Here is a 20,199-nt window from a genome sequence, read left to right on the forward strand (position 1 = left end):
TTTTATATATATCATAAAGAGGCACTTACTTTTGTATGCCCGTTATCACATTATCAGGTAGAGATAGGGGTAGATTGGGTTTTTTTTTCATAGTTGGGTGGTTGGGTGGGGAGAGGGGTAGTGTACTAATTTACTAATTTATTATTTTGTATTTTACTAACAAATTGTAATAGGGTTTTTTATATATGTATATACTTTTGTATCTTATAAAGTTTTTAAAAAACTGATTTTACCATTGAATATATAGTGGTCAAAAGGAACATAAGGTGCATATAACTTTAAAGGGAATTTTCCTTAGCTATTGAACCATAGAACACTGAAATCCATGTAGTGTGACATTGGCCATGGGTGAGATAGGTTTCAAGTTTGTTCGCAGGGAGAAAACTTGAATGAGGATTCTGTTTTTTTATCCAAAAACTTAAAGTGAATACAGTCATGTTGAGCTGAGACCAAAGATTTCTTTGCTGGCATTCACTGAACAGGCTCCTTTAGATGCCAGACATCTTCAACATGCCATTTAATCAATGTCATTATATATTGGAACACAAGTGGTAAGATATATTAAAAAAAACAGTTGCAGTGAATCGATGAACACTAAAAGAATTAATGCTAAACATCGACTTGAACGCTAATTTTGTTTACTTTGTGGAATATTATGTTGATGTCTTATATTATAAAATTAGATCATACAAACTTGATAATTAAAGGCCTGTTACTATGATATTTACAGTAACAAAGATGTTTTAAATCTACTGCACACATTAATTTTGAGCATTTATAGAGGAAAGAGTAGAGAGAGATGGTGGGGCAAAGAGAGGGAGGACAGGGAGAATGACTCCATGGAGAGAGGGTCAGATTGAGGGAAGGGGGCAGAGAGAAAAGGAGTGCAGGGAGAGGGGCACTGAGTGGAGAGACAGTGGGGAGGAGGAGGTGCAGGGAGACAGGCAGACAGACAGAGAGTAATGATTAATGGGACAAGTTCTAATCGGACAGCTACAAACGACTGAGAAACTCTGAGATGAGCTCTGGGTCCTTTCCTGCTAACAATATTCTCAATTTATGAATGATCTTGATGAAAGAATGAAAATTAGAATGTGCAAGTTTGCAGCTGATAGCAAGGCATGAGGAAAAGCAGAATAGGGAAAATTAAAGGATACACTAAAGCTCAGCGTGGTTTTGGAATTAACTAGAGAGTGTATAGATGGTGTTGAATAAAGTGAATTGGAAAGTATAGTTGTATTAATTAATCAAATGGTAAATCTCATCATCACATTGAGACAGAGGATCTAAATTTCAAGGATTCCATAACAATCAAAAATTGATTAACTTGTACAGGGTTAAAAAAAAAACTAGTGTGAGATATGTGAATTTAAAAATAAATTATGAGATAATTATTCATATTTATTGAATTCTTCCTTTTTTTAAGAGTTCAAAATGAACAAGTATGATTGCTAAATGCCAGGAATAAACTTATGAGTTTTATTTTTTTAAATCTGAAAAAGTTAACAAGTATAGCGATTTTTGGATCATCAGTGGCGAGAGAGATAGCTTTCGTTACCAAATAAATATTTAAATGCAGTGTATAGCCTGTAAGACTACAAAAGCGTAAATATGCTCAAATTTTTTTATATATTCCTATTTTCTTGCAATTGTATTGCTTCATCACTGATCAGGAATGGGTGATTGTTATAGCAATAAAAATGTAAATGTTGAGCTTTTCTTGAAGTTACTTATTTGAAGCAAGATAGCTGGATGCCTGATTAACAATTCCACTGATCAAAATTGCGACTTGCAGCTTTGTTTCAAGCTCTTCATATGTATATTTTTGATCCTCTTACCCTTGTCTGTCTTCATGCTGAAACTCCAGAATGCCAGTGTCAACTTTAAAGAAGCATTTCCTTTAACCTTTAAGCATGTTTGTTTTCATTCTGAAAAACACTATTGTGAATTTTGGATATAAGATTTAGGAGCAAAATTAAGCCTCTTAACCCATTGAGTCTATTCTGCGATTCAACTGGTGGTTAATGTTTTTTTTTTCCTTTCGCCTTCTCCCTATAAAATTTGACGCACTTAATAATCAAGACTCCATCATCATCTGCTCACCTGAAATGTCAACTCTCCATTTCTCCCCATGGATGCTGCCCATCCCATTTGTTCCTCATCGTTTTGTTTTTTTTTTGCCCTAAATTCCAGCATTTATGTTTCCATGGCATTGCTTTCAGAGTTGACTTAAAATATCCATGCAATCAAGAAAAAGCTTATTTGGTAGACAATCCTTAGCTCACAGTTATTTAAAATTACAATTGACAAGAAATATCGACATCTGTGTACCAGAGCAGTTATTATTTTATAGTAACACAGATTTTTTTTGAGGGGACTTTGTCTGATTGTACACACAATATTCATGATCTTTTGAGAAACAGTATACTAATCAAGTAACTGTTGTCATTATTATTAGATCTGATATGTTTTCTTGTTAAAGGACAAAGCAGTTGCATATCCGGGTTAAATAATTTTGTTTTGGTTTGTAATCAAGTTGCATCTGAATGCAGTTATAAAGGATCCTTGTGGGACTTTAACTGCAATATTATACACTGGCCCAGCCTCACTTGTTATGGATGGAGTGCCACAATGGTTTATCACATAGACCCTCAGAAAGGAGATAAGTAGAATAGGCCTCTGCTCTTTTGAAACCTAGATAGTTGTTACAGGGCTTAGAGAATGAATGCAGGAATGTGATTTCCCATGACTGGGCCATCCCAAGCCAGGCATCAATCTCAAAATAATACATAACTGACTTTATGGTCCTGAGCCCTTCTTCAAGGAATAAACAAAGAACAGGAAGGTGTCAGAATAAAGACTGAAGACTGGCAGGGGGAGGAGTCCAGACCAACTAAAGGTGTTAATTGGATATGATAAGAGGAGAGGTGAGAATTGATTTTGGCTGTGTGAAAGGAGACAGCGGAAAAAGGGAAGAGAGGCAGACAGACAGAGCTAGGGGAAAGGTGACTGGGGGAAGAAGAAGGAAACCAGAGAAATCGATGTTAATGTTAATCTGGTTGGAAGTGCTCAGATATAAGATGAGATGTGCCTCCAATTTATAGGTGATCTCAGTCAGGCAGTGAATGAGTCCATGGACAGACATGTGAGCAAGGCAATGGGATGGGGAATTGAAATGGATGGCCTCTGGGAGATCCATGCTATTGCAGCAGACAGTGAGGTGCCAGTCAAAAGAGGGAAAAGGCAAGAAGGTTAAAAAAAAAGGTGTCCGATGAAGAAAACAGAGTCAGAGGGTGGAGTTGGAGATAGAAGAGGGTTGCTAAGTGAAGACAAAAGCTACCTGTGCAGGAATCTGATAGGTAGAGAGGAGGATGATGTTGATCTAATGAAAACTATTTAGAGAGAGGTGAAGGACAGATAGGATTGGATGGAACTAAGGTGGGAGTGAGGGGGAATGTTGGTGAAGTGTGGTTTAAAGAAGAAGGAACCAAGGAGAGCAGATGAAAATGGGTGGGGGCTGGGTGCAAAAAGGAACAAAAATGGGGAGAGGGAGGGGAGAATAACAGAAGTGGATCAGAAGAAGAGAGGAGACTCGTTAACTGAAACTGGAAAATTCACTTGTCTTACCATGGGGCTGTAGATTCCTCAGACAGAATATGAGGTGTTGTTCTTCCAGTTTATATTGGGCCTCACTGACAGTGAAGACCAACAATGGACAGATCAGTGCAAGAATGGGAAAGGGAGTCAAAGTGGCATGGAACCAGGAGCTTGGGATGACCATTATGGACAGAGCACAGAAGCTTAGTGGAACAGACCCCCAGTCCAGTTAAAAAGATTATTTTAAATTTTATAATAATGGTCAAAATGAGAATTATGTTTTCTCTTTGAAATGTATTAGAATAAAATTCAAACAATATTCAGTAAATATTAGAAATTTGTAACTTGGGGAAGGAAAAAAATAGCAGCAATTTTACTGCACATCCACAGTTTGAGACTGCCTGCTATGTGATATTGGATGGTAGTTGTTGAGGCCATCATGTTATGTTAGTTGTAAAATAACTACTTGCTTTTCTGGCAGTACATCAGTGTGAGATGTCTCACAGCTCTTTTCACAAATAATTACTTGTGGTACTGCATTGACTACTGTAAAAAAAGACAAATGCATCATCAGTTTTCAGTCCACAGATGGTGGTGTGATAAGTGACATGCTCATGTATGCAGAGATGAAGTGGAATGAAATATCATGTATCAAGGCCATTTAATATACCAGGGCTCAGGAGTGGTTTGAGGAGGGGTTGAATGTTTACCTTGAAATGAAGAATCACTTTTTAGATTTTTTTTAATCAGTATTTACCCTCAAACATTTCCCAAATACCAATATTTTATTCCGAGAGGAGATAATATTCGCATATAACATTTGGTACGTCATTTAACTTTGAAAGTCATTGTAGTTCAAAGCTTCCTGATTTGCGGATTCAAAGGCCTAAATTTTCATGGAAGTGATTAGGACAAGATCAGGTGCAGAAGCCTCAGCTGATTTCACCTTTACTGTATGCTTACACAATTACAATAATATAAATGTTCAATTCACCTATGGTTAGTTGGAACATTACAGCACAGGACCTTCAGCCCTCAATGTTGTGTTGTTGGCCTTCTGTGCACTACTTTGCCACCAGCAATCACTGATTGGTTGTCCATTCTTCTTCCATTGGCTCCATGAGTCTGAAGTTGTTTTGGATAAACATTTGTTTGGCAGGCTTTGAATTGTCTCCTTTTCTCCAGCTCTGTCTCCGTCTTTGTCTCTGACGTCACTCTCTCCCTTTTCTCTGTCTCCTTTCACAGGGCCAAAAACAGCCTCTCTTCCCAATCAATTCTCTTTCCTCTTTTCTATCCTCATCATGCCGGTTAACATCTTTTGTCTGCTGGTCTGTACACCTCCCCCTTTCATTCTTGCCTTTTACTCGTACCTTGATGAAGGGCTCAGGCTCAAAACGTCAGTAATATATGGATGCAGCAAGTCCGGCTGAGGTCCTCCAGCATTTGTGTGTTTTCACTACAATCACAGTGACTGCAGACTTCTGTGTTTCACAATAAATTCTGGGTAATCTGCAGATCAGCTTCTGGATTCTGCAAGTCCAGTGTCAGTGATTGTTTCTGCAATCTTCATTGTCCTCAAGTTTGGTAGGTCTACATTCGAACCAAATTGTGTGAAATTCTTATATTTTGCCACGTCCATGAGAAACCACAGCTCTTCAGAAGACTCGAGCTAATAGTTATTGGTATTGGAGATTGGTTATATTTAAAACAAAAGTGGGTTTAATGGAATAAAACAGAAAAATAAAAATATAAGTTGTGTTTATGGAAGATAAATGGAAAAATGATCTAATGGAAGAAAAGGGATTTATGTGAAATAACTGCTCTTTCATTAATTTTTTCCAGACATTTCAGTAGCTACTCTTGCTCTGAGAGGGAAGGCAGGTCTGAAAGTGTATGGCACACTATTGATAAGAATGAAAAGTATGCATTTTTTATAATGCTTCCATGGGGCATGCAGGCCTGTATGTGCTTTTGAAGGGATTGTTAGATGTCTGAGACACATTTGGTTGTCCTCGAAATGAGGTTTGAATTCAAATTTTGGAAGCTTTCAACGTAATTTGAAAGCTTACGTTGTTTTTGAGGAACAAAAAACAACAATGCCTATCAGGTGCATGGATTTTAAAAAAGATCAAAAAGTGCACATGGAAGACTTTTTTTAAAAAAAGTCACTTTAAGTTAAATCAAATGGATCACAAAATGGCAAGCCTCTTTCAGCAAAGAATGCCAGTTACATTTTGCATTTGGTTGCATTAGAATTAGTTGAATATTCAGCGAAGTAGCTCGAAAGCTATGTGATTAAGTGTCATGTCAGAAGTAATGCAGAATTAGTAAAGGTTAATTGTCACAGTAGCATATGTCACAGCAGAAAAAAAATCAGTAATGGCTGTCTAAAAGAGAAAAGGCACTTTATTATTGAATAATTCATTTTCCAGTTAAGTTAGGCATGACTATTGTACTAAACTATAATTTTAATAAAGGTTAGCTTGAATGTCCATGCAAAGTGCCTCTTTGTAGAATGCAGACCATGGTAATATGTAAAAGATCTCGCAAATGGTGCTTATTTTCCAAGGGCGGGATACACAATTAAAATTGTGACTGCTATATTGAGAAACATCAAAATTCATTTTGTAGTTTAAAGAATAGTTCAATTTTACTTAGTCCAAATCAAACAATACTGTTTCATTGGATTGATACAGCATTCATTGAAAAAGATATTTTCTTGTCAAGTAAGAAGATTTTCCAGAGATTGGTTATTGGGTTTTAATTTCTGTCAACATGAAATCCTATAGCTCTCTTTCAAATCTTGTCTTGACATTGGCCAAATCTTACTATAACCAAATCTGTGTCATGAGTAAGACCTTTCTCTGCAAACAGTAAACAGGATAGAAAAATAAAGAAACACAAAAATATGATGCTGGAATCTTGAGCAGCAACAATGGGTAGAAATGGTCAATCAATATTTTGGATCTGGAACCTTCATTAAGACAAGTGTGAAAGGTGTCATATATGTACACAAAGGTGGATGGGGACCAAAGGTGATAGGAGAGAAGGTGTGAGAGGTGATGAGACAGGTAGAGGGAGTGACCACTGGGTAAGGATAGAAAAGTTAGAAATAAGCAAAATATAAGTACATAGTAGGTAAAGATGGAAGTTCAGTGCAACTCTGATTATCTGAAATCGGGTTCACCGAAATCCTCATTTATCCAAATTTTTTTCAGAGCTGAACTGACCTCACACTGAAAACAAATTCACCCAACGTGAAATTAGAACTACAATTTTCCTCATTTCAATTAGCTCCCTCCACTTTCTTTTAATTTCTTTACCTTCCCCTGTTGACTTTTCTCTCCATCTCTCCTTCTCAAACTGCATGCTGCTGTCTTCCAGCTGCAAGCCGGCATCATCAGAGGGCAGCTTCCCGGGCAGGAGCAGGACCTTAGTGGTGTTCTCTCCCCTCCCCTCCCTCACCCCTTTCCTCCCGCCCTTGGCACAGAACTCCTGACACCAATTCTGAACTGTCCTATCAGCCTACTACTGCACATACACACCTGGTGTGTCTATAATGATAGGCCTAGGGGAAGATTTGGAATTGGGACTCTGGCGTTGGGATCAGAAGCTCCATCAACCAGGGAGACAGGAGCCTGCCAACTCACCAGTGAGTGTTCCACCGGCCCGGGAAGCCTCCCTGGGGATAAGCGGCGCTGGTGTGAACGTGTCAGGAATCAGTTGTGGGCAGCATTTTTTGGTGAGAATTAAACATGATTTTAATGCTTAAAAGGCCTTAGCTTTTTTATTATTTAAACATTGATACAAGTGATTTGCTGTTGCTGCTGGGCCATTTAAAAAAAAAGACCAGTTCTCCGAACAAACGCTTATTCGACATAGCCCCAGTCATGACCATTTTGGATAATCGGAGTTGTACTGTAGTGAAACCAGATAAGGGTGGGGTACTGCATGCTATTGCACTTAAGTCTGTCCAGGAGGAATAAGATGTTCAAGTTTACCTTTGGCCTCATCCTTACAATGGATGAGGGTGTATTACAGGAAGCTCAAGTGTAGGTGTTCAATAGTTGAAAGAACTGTTGTAGACCAGAGTCATTGCTTTTCACACTGAGAGCATCTGCTTATGTCAAGCTATCACAGGATGAGATGGAAAACGGATCGTTTGTGTTGTCAAAATCACTTATTCTAAATAAGGTAACGATTGTATCCGCTGCTTAAAACAGTTTGCTGGTGGATAAAGATTAATACAATTATTTACAAATAAGAATGGGTACATTCAAAGAGTTTAAAGGAGTTATTGAACAATAGGAAAGTGAGCTTATCTATTTACTTAATTTACATACACTAATTTTTATTTGTGCTTTTTTTTTTGTTCAATTAGTTTTGCAGTGAAAATTCACCATGTTGACATCTAAACATGGGTGTGTTGCAAGCCCAATGCTCATTTTAACATGAATTGTGCAGTTCCCTTGCATAGAAATCATATTTTGGAATCAGCGTGCAATGTGTTAATCAAGGACAAATTTTCTACCCTAAATTTTTAACTTTAGTTTTGCTGATTAATTCAGTCAGTCTCTCCTTTTGGGTGATTAGTACATCACTACAGGAAGATTTCACAGATGCAGAAAATTTTAAAATAATTTTCCAGCGGATTCATCATTGTTTGTAGATGTACATGAAATGGTTGCATTAGCTTCATTTGTTAATTAAGACCTTTTTTTCTTTTACCAAAAATTGCCCATTGAACCCTCATGCCTTTGGCATTGGGGTGAGGGTAGCAGGGTGGACACTTGTCAGTTCTTTTTTCCAAACACTCGCTGCCACTGTTTAAGTAGCAACAAGCTTCGAGTTCAATGGTTCTCAACCTTTTTCTTTCCACTCACATACCACTTCAAGTATTGGTGCTCTGTAATAGTAAGGGATTGCCTAAGGTAGTATGTGAGTGGAAAGAAAACACTTGAGAACCACTACTCTAGTTTGTTTAGTGCAGTGGTTTTCAAACTGCCTCCTTAAACTCACATTCCACCTTAAGCAATCCCTAAGCCATAAGGGCTTAAGGTGGAATGCGAGTTTAGAGGGGCCAGTTTGAAATCGGCTGCTTTAGTGGGACATCCAGAAAACTGATGACTGATGCCCGTGGGTCTCCAGTAGATTCTATTGTGATATTTGTTGATGTTGGAGATGCATTCCCCCGTGTATTTGGCAGAGCAGAATGGTTACAAACCTAGTTCAAGTTCCCTGAAGTCCATCGCAGTAATTTCTGAACACTCCCAAAACAGGAGTTATTCAGACTGGAAGAAAATGTTTTAGGATGTGATATTGCAATTGTGACATTTGGAGATACAGACACTGGGCTAATTTCCATTTCAGTTCTGTGTCGTATTTTGTGTAGATGAGCAACCTGAAGCAGAAGTGATAGTAAACATGAAAAGCATTAATTGTTTATTAGGGAGATCGATGAGATGGTAATAACAGAGTTTGCCTAAGGTAGTATGTGAGTGGAAAGAAAACACTTGAGAACCACTGCTCTAGTTTGTTTAGTGCAGTGGTTTTCAAACTGCCTCCTTAAACTCACATTCCACCTTAAGCAATCCCTAAGCCATAAGGGCTTAAGGTGGAACGTGACTTTATCACCATTACAACCTTGGGTGAAGAAGATGCTGGCTGTTCACCATGTTCAGTCCACCTATTTTAGAGTATTAACATCTTAGGGGACACTTTATTAGGAGCCTGTAATGAAGTAGGTCATGTACACCATATCCAAAGTTCTGAAAACCGAAGATCAATAAAAATAAACTTTTTAGTGCCAAGATGATGTCACAAGTAGAAAAAAAAATTCAAAGCCTCACTTGCTCATGTGGGGCTTTAATGCTCTGATGGCGCCAGTTTCATTACAAAAACAGTAAAAAAAAACCCCGGGATCTTTGCTTCGGGCTGGGAAGATGCCAGACGGAGCTAGGTCCAAGCCTTCAGCATTGGCTGCAGCCAGAGTCAGTGACTTCATTCTGAACATCAGATGTGGTGCAATAGGGATCGAAGAAGTCGCATCAGGCTCCTGGACAAGAGCAGGGACCGGCAGCGGTGGTGGTTGGGGACCGGAGACAAAGATCAAGTATTTTTTTGGTGCATATTAAACATTATTTCATGTGATTTTTCCATTTGTGGATTCATATTGTGTTGTTTATCTGCTGATGTTACTGTGCCGTTTTGGTTTTCAGTTTTGTTGCGAAAACCAGAAAAACCCAAAAACCAACATCGAGTCCCAAGTGTTTCAGATACTATACCTTTTGATCCTTAACATTTTAAAATAAATTTTCTGTTAATATTGGATTACCCTGTCCTCCCCACCCTAAGAAAAAATTGGCATGTCAAAATCAAGCTGATTTCTGTTCATGCCATCAATAACTGGAGATACCATTGCAGTTAAAGGTGTTCATCTAAGAAGTTTTCACCTGTTATCAGGATTTCTACTTTCATTATCTAAAGTGGTTATGAATTCCAAACACTCGTTATTATTGTGTGAAAAGTTATCTTGTCAACTCCCCTCTTTTCATAAATTGCAGAACCATTGAACACTGCAGCACAGAAACAGGCTCTTTCACCCTTCTGGTCTGCACCGAAGTATTATTCTGCCAAATTCTACCAACCTGCACCCAGGGCATATCCATTCATACCCCTCCCACCCATAAACCAAATTTTTCTTACATGTTAAAATTGAACCCACATACACCATTTCAGGTGGCAGCTCATTCCACACTCCCACCATTTGTGTGTGAAGAAATTCCCCCAATGTTCCCTTTAAACTATTCCCTGTTCAACCCATGTCCTCTGGTTTTTATGTCTCATAACCTCAGAGTAAAAAAACTTGCTTGTATTTACTCTTATGTATACCTATCCTAAAAATTTTGTGAAATTATGATGGGCGTAGAAAGAAAAACCTTTGATCGAGGTATTTAAAATTATGAGAGCTACAGACTGTAAATGTAGGTAGGCTTTTTCCACTGGGGGTAGGTACAAACCAGAAGTTAAAGGTGAAAGTGTAGGGGGAACTTATTCATACAGAGAGTGGTGGGAGTATGGAATGAGCTGCCAGCTGAAGTGGTGAATGTGGGCTCAATTTTAACATTTAAGAAGAATTTGGACAGGTACGTGGATGGAAAGGTTACGAAGGGCTATAGACTAGGGGCAGGTCAGTGGGACTAGGCAGAAAAATAGTTGTGTTTGACTGTTGCTTCCATTTGTGATGTTCATTCTTATTTCTAGTAAGGCATTTCACTCAATTTTTCCTCCATTGCCTCTCTGGATTCTACCCTGCTATCTCTGATATATCTGCAAACCTTTCTCTCGTCTGATTCTCGTCAGCAAGTTACTGCCTGCATTTCCTCTTTAATTCTGGGCCTGGTTTATTGATATTCAGTAACTAGTCACTCTGGTTCTATTACAGCTTGTTCTCCAACCAGATATGTTGTTATGAGTGTTCTGTCGTATGCTCTCCTTTCCTCTTTAATCTATATTTAGGCTCATTTCAATTCTTATAATTGCTTTGCTTCACCTTTATAGTTTAAAACCATCTCTCTAGCTGATCTTTAGCAGGACGCTGGTCCTTGTCTGGTTCAGAAGGAATCCATTCCATCATTGTTGGTGCCAGGGTCCACAAAAGAATGCTGCTTTTACCATTAATTCTCCTAATTTCTCTACCAATTTGCTTGGGTAGAGATCACCATCTGTAAAGCCCATCATTGTAATTTAGTTCAATTGATATCAGCAGGAACTTAACTGTTTTCATCTGCATTATTTGTTCAGACATGCATACCGTTCAGATTATTCCTGGTTCAAATTCATCACCAGCTGCTTTCATAATTAAAAGCCCTTTATTAACTTTCATAAATATTCCTTCCTTTTTACTTATGGCAGCCCTAACAGTAGTAAAAGCTTGAGATTAGCACTGAGCTTTTTAATTTGGGCCTGCACATACTGAGCAGGATTTCTGCACAAGTCATTTACACTTCCAGGACTCTGATTTGAGAGTTCGTATACTCCGTTGTGATACAGTTTGTGTTAATGCTTGACCTAGTTTTCAATATATTTGTCAATTTGAACAGGGCTTATAAATATAATTTTTGTTGTGAGCCTGTTTTATTATTCATAATTACTGTTAATGTTGATCAACAAAGCACTTTACAGTCAAGGAATGCAGCTGAAAATATGGCAGCCTTTAATTGCACTGGTTCTTCAAAACGCTCTTCTTGAGGAGACCAGCAGAAACTTGGTTTAACTATGCAGGACTCCCTAAGTATTAACTGAATGAACATAGATTTTGCATCTCTGGTGGTGTAATCGTGCCTCTTCTGCTGGAGGGTAATACTAGTTGAATAACTTCAGAACTACATGTGGTAACTCAAAAATGCTGATGGTTGTAAGGCACAATCTACAGCTGTTGGAAGCAAAATGTAAATCATTATTTCAAGGCATAATTTTGCTGTTAAGGATCATTCATCTTTTTTTGAGCAAATGAAAATATGTGCCCTGAATTACAAATAATGTTACAAAATGGTTAGATGGTATTTTTATTCCTTGGTGCTTTCATTATTTTGTTGTATAGCCATTAAAATCAACTCAGTTAATGTGATTTATTCCAAGAAGTTTTTGAAACTTTTATATCAGTGCTAAATAGTAATTGTATTGTTTCCTTATTACAAAATATTTGTGCTAATTTTTTTTTGGATTAAGGCACTGGTATTTAAAAGGAAAATATGAATTCTTGGTGTACACAATTTTTGCAGTATAATTGACCAATATGGACTGGATAGTTTGTACACAAGTAATGTTACATTAATGGTCAAACTTAATTTCAGAAATGCATCTGGTCTTTGGTTGCATATAATTTTCAGTAGAAGAGCAATTGGAAGTATGTTTTAATTATCTTTTTCTTCTTGCAGATACCTGTATCAAGGCAAATTGCACTTGAACAACAACAAATTAAAAGAAGAGGTAATACTTTGAGCACTAGTGAATGCTCAGAACTGTTGAGGATTAAAGAAAGGAAGCCAGAGTTTACAATGACTGTTCAAAACTGGGCAGAAGTAACTGAACCTTCGATACAATTTAAGAGAAGGGAAAGGGGACCAAAGATCATAATGACTGGTCAAAAGCAGGAAAAGTTCATCTGTCCAACTGAAGCTTCTGTCATACCTCAGGCTGAAATCAGAATAAGATCAGATATCTTCTGCTATGGTGCTGCAGTCATAGCCTTATTAACATTAATTATTCTTCTGATGTAAAAGTACTGTCACATTTGTACTTGACTATTAAAAGTCAATTTTTTTGTGAATAAAATTGTCCAGTCAGATTAATTTTAGCAGTGAGTGGAATTGTATTTAAGGAAGTTTTTTTTTAAATTTTTTTTTTTCACACCATAAATCACATTAACCATGATACACACTTTTTCCTTTTCACACATATACAGTGCCATTTTCTCCCCCCCCTCCCTCCTCCCATCCCACCCTCCCTACCTCCCCCTCCCGTCCATTTAAGGTATAAAATCTAGGATACATTAAACCAGTCAGACATATGCACTTAGAAGGATGAAGGCTGATTAGGGGATAGTCAACAGTGTAAGTGGGAGGCTATATCTCACAAATCTGAGATTTTTTTTGAAGCTGGGTCCAAAATGGTTAACAAAGGAGAGAGTTGTTAACATGTATGTGGATTTCAGCAAATCAATCAATAAGGTTCCACGTGATAGGCTGCTCTGGAAGGTTGGATCACATGAGATCAATGGGAAAGCAGTTATATGTTTAAAAACAAAGCACAATTCATTTAAAATTGGGTGATGGTGAAAGCAGACTGGAGGCCTATGACTAATGGCATGCTATTGGATTGACTGGTAGGCCCATTTGTGTTTGTCATTTAAATCAATGGTTTAGATGAAAACATACATGCTGGCAAGTTTCGAGATGACACTAAGTTTTCTGATAATGTAGATGGTGAAGACAGATAATAGCCAAATATTGCAGCAGGACCACATTGCAATTGTTCAAGACATTGTTGAAGCCCCATATGAAATATTGTGTTCAGATCTGGCCACTATAACATCGGAAATATTTTGTTAAGTGGAGAGGGTGCAGAGAAGATCTAAGAGCATGTTGCCCGGACCTGAGCTATAGGGAAAGGTTGAGCAGGTGAGGTTTTTATTTCTTAGAGAGCAAGAGGATAAGGGTGATCTCATAGAGGTATAGAAAACCATGAGAGGAAAAGATCAGGTGAATGTACAGTCTTGCCTAGAGGAGGAGAAGTCGATTAAGGGCCTTGTTCCATGTTGTCCGATTCATGAACAGGTAAATCGGTATTTATTGGATTAAAGTGTAGACATCCAGTCTTCATTCTGTAGTGTTTATGATCTGTTGCTTGTCATGTTGACTGTAATTGGCTGAGAAAGAAAAGGAGAATGGATTTGTTAATGATGACTCCTAGGTCAACTAGCCCACCCTCCACCACTTGCCCACTGTTCCTTTTACCTTACTACAGTAGGGGCATTCTCCAAAGATGATGTTAAAACTTTGCCTTGATGAAGGTAGACCTCGTAACCACTGCAGATTTAAATATTTAGATCATTTTATGTTTATACAAAAAAATTCTTGTATTTTTCACTTCTGCTTTCAATCATACTAACCTCATAAAGGCACTCTTGATGGAATGGCTGTCCACAACGTGGGTCATCACAGACCTGATCTGGTATGGATGATGCAAGTCGGTATGCATAACAAATCCCACATTCCATGCTAAAACTCTGCCAAACAAATGGATGTGTTGAACAACATGGGATCCTGTAAAGGCACTGTACTATCAACAGCCAAGGTGGCCATCATAATTGTCCTTACAACATGTAATTTTTTTTATCTAGACACTGTACTTTTACGGTTGCAGCGGCCACTTCGGCTCCTCACTTGACTTGATTAAGTCAGTGAAGAACATTGAAAGTCTGGCTGAAAAGCATAAAGCCCAAGTTTTCAACACGATAATCCCTCAGCCCCAAGTCCAAACTGTCAGAGACTCTCGGGGCTCACTAAAAGAGGGGCCTCCCACCATTTAATAAAACAATGACTTGGAAAATTTCAGTAGAGCCTACACCACCAGTTTCGGAGTCTACTGCCAGCGCAAAAGCCAGTTCCCAAGGTATCAACTCCTTCAGCAAGTGAGTAGTTAGAAAATCAATGGTTAGGTTACTGCGAAGTGACTTTTATTGATCAACCAACTTCTGACTAAAAATAAAGGGTAGTAACAGGTATACTCGTTGATAGAAATATTCCTGAAAATATGCATAAAAAAGGTTGTCATGAGACAGTGAGGTAACATAAATCAAGGAAGCTCATTTCATAATTTGGTTTGTGCTGTTAATTTTCAGGAAAGCAAATTTAACTAAACTCAACAAATTGATCTCAATTTATCTGCACAATTATCCAATCATTTTATAACATTGCCAGAACCATTGTAATTATTTACAGGTATTATCACAGCTTTCCATTATATGAAAATGGTAAAAAAAAACATTTCTCTCTAGGTAAGGATTTTGGTTAATACAAGTTAAAAAAAATCTACATTTGGAATAAATATTGTACGACTTGTATAAAATATATGTACAATCTCCTCCCACCAACAGCATCTGCAGGAATTATTTTGTGCTATTTTCAAATGTTTTTATATTTTTAAGAAATCTGCAATTTTCCTTTCAAATTACCAGAACTGTACATTATACATTTTTTTTAAATACTCTCAGTAAGGTAAATTATATTTTTAGTTTATTAATTTAACAGAAAGTGGTTGTAACTTACAAACTTCTCATGGGTGGCAGGGGAAGGAAAATCTATCTCCAATATTTCTTTTAGATTTTGCAGCATGGTACACTCCAGAGACCTGGAAAACATCCTGTACTACTTAGCAAAGATTTTACTTGGTGTGAAGATTATTGCATTTCAACCAGCACTCAAAATATTCTTACAGACTACTTACCAAAGATGCATATTTGTATTCAGCTTATTCTTCAGTGGAGTGACCACTAGGAATAAGCATATATCATTACTACTTTAAAGTTTAGCAGAAGCAAGCACAAAATTTTTATTTATTTCTGAAGACCACATACCATGGTCAGCACCAAGGAAACAACATTCAGGCAACATTTTTGGGTGTCTAGGGTCCACTTCTAGATTCAGCGAAACATTGTTACCTGCAACATCCAAAACAAGAAAAGCATTTAATGTTGATACACTGTTCTGTTCAAATAGATTACTTATTTCTGAAGAATTATCCAACTTTGGTATGGTGCGTTACAAAGGAGTAGAGATTAAGGAGTTTCTTTGGGTACATTTCTATTATTCACCTTGCTTTGTTGGCATGTTGGCCTTTGTGGCCCTCTGGCAAGGTTATAAATTAATTGGGCTTTTTTAAAAAAAAGTTTTGTAAATAAAAGATTTTAGCATCTGAAAACCTGCCATACAGAGTTCCTGTGGATTTTTTTAAAAAAAAGCTTACCAAATAATTCAAATTTTCAAAAGAGTGTATTTATATATAACCATAACTATTCATTAAACATTTGTACTCAGAGCAATTCTCCTTGTGGTTGTTGTGCGCGCTGTATTTTCAGGTTCAAGTACCCAGGTCTTCTCATCTATTTCATCCATAACATCCCAGAACTCCTTTAATGAATCCAGTGCTGCTAGAAACTGACTATGGATGTTTTTTAAGGTACTCTGAAAAATGAAAGTAAAAGGAAAATAATTCTTCAATTAAGTCATGGAGAAAGAGTTGATTTATGGCAAAGTGTTTCATAAAATTTCACATTTCGTTTGTTAAAATATTTGAACCTGTGAGACAGTGTGATTACAAAACAAAGGGAGAGAATGTAGCAAATTAGTCTTATTTTTCAGACTAACAATATCAGTTTTTAAAAAAATATTTTAATCATCCAGGCTTGTTCAAACATAGAATTTAAATTTTGCAATTAACATTGAGCCTAGAATACAGTAAATAGCAAGAAAACACAGGGACAAACTGAAAATATGCAGATAAAAATGAATTCAATATATGAATCTCATACTGTAAAAGGGCTGGATGGTTTAAAGTTTGTTAAATGTTTTCAGGAAAGTTTCCTAAATCAATATATCGGGATGCCAACTAGAGAGCGTGAATCTAGATCTCTTATCAAGGAACGAGACAGGACAGGTGAAAGAAGTGTGTGTAGGGGAACATTTTAGGTCCAGAGATCATAATGCCATTAGTTTCAAGTTAATTATGGAGAAGGGTAAAGTTTGGGCCTCGGGTTGATTCTAAATTGGAGAAAGGCCAATAGTGAGGAAATGAGAAAGTAACTTGCCCAAGTAAGTTATTTTTTGGCAAGGATGTGCAAGGTAAGTAGAGAACCTTCAAAGATTCAATTTTGTGAGTACAGAGTTTGAATGTTCCTGTCAGGATTAAAGCCAGGCATGGGAAATCTTAGTTTTTGAGGGATATTGGAATCTGATTTGGAAAAAAAAAGAGGTGCATAACAAGTATAGGAAACAAGGAGCAAATGAGATACTTGAGGAGTATTAAAAAAATTAAAGAAAAATCTTAAGAAATAAATCAGGAAGGCTAAAAGACATATGATTGCTTTGGCAGAAAATGTGAAGGAAAATCCTAAGAGTTCCTACAGGTATATTAAGAGCAAAAGGATAGTAATGGGACAAAATTAGTCCCCTTGAAGATCAGAGTGGTAGGCTTTGTACGAGTCAAGAGGAGGAAATCTTAAATGATTTCCTTTCACTCGGGAAACGGGCGCAGAGTCATGGCAAGTAAGGAAAGCAAGTAGTGAGGTCATGGAACCTATACAAGGAGGAGGAAGAGCTCGCTCTCAAAGCAAATGAAGGTGCATAAATCCCTAGGCCCTGACAAGATAATCCCTTGGACTTCGAGGGAGGATGGTGTAGAAATTGCAGGGACTCTGGCAGAAATATTTAAAATGTCCTTGGCCACGGTTGTGGTGCCAGAGGATAGGAGGGTAGCTCATGTTGTTCCGTTGTTTAAAAAAGACTCCAAAAGTAACCCTGAAAATTATAGACCGGTGAGTCTGATGTCAGTAGATGATAAATTATTGGAAGGTGTTCTAAGAGATTGGATATACAATTATTTGGATAGCCAGAAATTGATTTGGGAGAGTCAACAGGGTTTTGTGTGTGGTAGGTTGTGTTTTTAAACCAATCTTGTACCATTTTTCAAAGAGGTTACAAGGAAAGTTAATGAAGGAAAAGCTGTGGGTGTTGTTTGCATGGACTTTAGTAAGGCCTTTGACAAGGTCCCACATAGGAAGTTAGTCAGGAAGCTTCAGACGCTAGGTATTTTTGGTGAAGTAGTGAACTAGATTCGAAAATGGCTGAACAGGAGAAGCCAGAGAGTAGTGATGGATAGTTGCTTCTCAGACTGGAGGCTTGTGATGAGTGGTGTGCCTCAGAGAATCGGTGCTGGGATTATTGTTGTTTGTCATCTATATCAATGATGTGAATGATAATGTGGTAAATTGGATCAGCAAGTTTGCAGATGACACTAAGGTTACAGGTGTGGTGGACAGTGAATAAAGTTTTCAAAGCTTGCAGAAGGATCTAGACCACCTGAAAAATGGCAGATGGATTTTAATTCAGACAAGTGTGAGGTGTTGGATTTTGGAAGGACAAACCAAGGTAGGATGTACCCAGTAAATGGTAGGATACTGAAGATGTATTCGAAAGATGGATAGGGTTGTAAAGAGAGCTTTTGGAATCCTGGCCTTTATAAATCAATGTGAGTTGGGATGTTATAGTAAAATTTGGAGTATTGTGTGAAGTTCTGGTCACCTAACTACAAGAAAGATATCAATAAGGGAGAAAGAGTGCAGAGAAGATTTACTGGGATGTTGCCTGGACTGCAGAGGAAGGTTAAAAAGGTTAGGACCTTATTCCCTGGAGTGCAGAAGAATGAGGGGAGAGTTGAAAAAAGTACTTAAATGAGGGGGATAGATAGTAAATGTAGATAGGCTTTTTCAACTAGGGTAGGTGAGATACAAACCAGAGGACATAGGTTTAGGGGGAAAATGAGGGGTATCTTCTTCACAGAGTGGTGGGAGTGTGGAACGAGCTGCCAGCTGAAGTTGTGAATAAGGACACAATTTTTAAACATTTAAGAATTTGGATAGGAGAGGTATGAAAGGCTATGGACTGCATGCAGGTCAGTGAAACTAGGCAAAAAAAAAGTTCGGCACAGACTAGAAGGGTCAAAGGGGCTTGTTTCTGAGCTGTAATGTTCAATGAAGTGATTCATTTTGAGTAGAAGAATGAAGAAGGGTAATACAATCTCAATGATATAATTTGACCTGGGACTGCAGGAATGGAGACTTCCAGGTGTGTAAACCTATTCAAGAGATGGCAGGTGAAATGGGAGACATTATTGTAAGACAACAGTTCAAGTCTAGACTCTAAGATCTTCCTTTGAACATAAGGAAACCACAAATTGCTTGTCACACTTTTGTGGGAAACCCACTTTCTTCGAAGTCTTTGTTTCTTTCTACCGTACTTCTAATGGCAGACAGTTGGCAATGTCTGGCCCAGTACCACCATCTTGTCTGGGTGACAGACTGCAGATTTGTTTCCTTTGCAATCCATTCAGGCTTTTGTCCCTTAATGTAAACTATTCTGAAAGGTTTAGTCTGCCTCAGCAACCTCTATTGAATGCTTATTTATAGTTTTATTACAGTAAAGTGCCTCCATCTGCTGTACAAATCCAAAGAAAATAGTCGTCTCCTTTAGTTTGCAGAGCTCAATTGGGCCAAGCACCACTCATGTAGCTCGATAAACATCATCAAAAAGTTGTCACTGGACAAGTACCAAGGGTTTTATTTCTCCTGTACACTTTAATAATAACCTTTTCAAATTGATCATCAGTAACTTTAGCATTGTTTCGATCGATACTTTCATCCAAAGTGCTTAAATGCTGCCACTAACCAAAAGTGTTTTATTTTCAGTCCTTAAGATTTCCTTCTTTTACTGCGAACAGAAAAATAACCAACTGTGTCCTGTATAATATATACATTTTAAATTTGATTTTGACCTCACAGATATTTTTACTTTCATTCTTAACTCCAAGGCCCTAAAACAGCCAGGTGTACGATAATTCATCAACCAGAGCAGTTCAGCTTCCATAGGAAGCGTATCACACTACACTCATTCATGCTCACTATCAGCTAGTTCGTCCTTTTGTATTACATTTGTGACTTCAAACATGAGACTGAAAAATCATTAGTATTTCCAGCTATCGATCTGGTGCATGAGAACAAAGTACATTTTTTACAAAACATACAATCATCAAACATGACTTAGACAATCATACAACTCAAAAATCTGTAAGAGCTAAAAGCCTGACCTCACTACTTTAAAGGCCTGCAGCACAATAAGGAAAGCTATGTGGTTCTACTGATCATCAGGAAAATCAGTTTCATAATTAATGAAAATGTTACCATGGGTACAGTCAAAGATTAGCCTGCAAGAAGTTAACTCCTTGGCTTCAGGTTATTTTTCTTAAGAAAACCATATGGACTGAGAT

At 37.6% G+C, this 20,199-nt stretch overlaps 2 protein-coding genes across 7 annotated transcripts in view; one reads left to right on the forward strand and one right to left on the reverse strand.

Moving 5' to 3' along the window:
* The window catches only part of LOC138760648 (serine/threonine-protein kinase VRK1-like), a 67,196-nt gene extending 54,263 nt beyond the window's left edge, over window positions 1-12,933 (forward strand). For all 4 annotated transcript variants that reach the window (XM_069931500.1, XM_069931501.1, XM_069931502.1 and 1 more), the window contains one exon: window positions 12,537-12,933. In XM_069931500.1, the coding sequence (XP_069787601.1) occupies window positions 12,537-12,878 (342 nt within the window). In that variant the 3' untranslated portion in view covers window positions 12,879-12,933. The remainder of the gene's footprint in view (window positions 1-12,536) is intronic.
* The window catches only part of fancl (FA complementation group L), an 82,172-nt gene continuing 73,737 nt past the window's right edge, over window positions 11,765-20,199 (reverse strand). For 2 of the 3 annotated variants that reach the window (XM_069931504.1, XM_069931505.1), the window contains exons 10-16: window positions 16,193-16,343; window positions 15,737-15,820; window positions 15,607-15,652; window positions 15,429-15,510; window positions 14,270-14,386; window positions 14,115-14,186; window positions 13,118-14,026 (exon numbers count right to left, since the gene is read on the reverse strand). In XM_069931504.1, coding sequence (XP_069787605.1) covers window positions 13,991-14,026; window positions 14,115-14,186; window positions 14,270-14,386; window positions 15,429-15,510; window positions 15,607-15,652; window positions 15,737-15,820; window positions 16,193-16,343 — 588 coding nt within the window. In that variant the 3' untranslated portion in view covers window positions 13,118-13,990. Of the gene's footprint in view, window positions 12,032-13,117; window positions 14,027-14,114; window positions 14,187-14,269; window positions 14,387-15,428; window positions 15,511-15,606; window positions 15,653-15,736; window positions 15,821-16,192; window positions 16,344-20,199 lie in introns of those variants that run through there. The other variant, XR_011355772.1, reaches the window with a different exon arrangement.

The sequence above is a fragment of the Narcine bancroftii genome, chromosome 4 (genome assembly GCF_036971445.1).
Source record: "Narcine bancroftii isolate sNarBan1 chromosome 4, sNarBan1.hap1, whole genome shotgun sequence".
In the NCBI taxonomy this organism is placed as follows: domain Eukaryota; kingdom Metazoa; phylum Chordata; class Chondrichthyes; order Torpediniformes; family Narcinidae; genus Narcine; species Narcine bancroftii.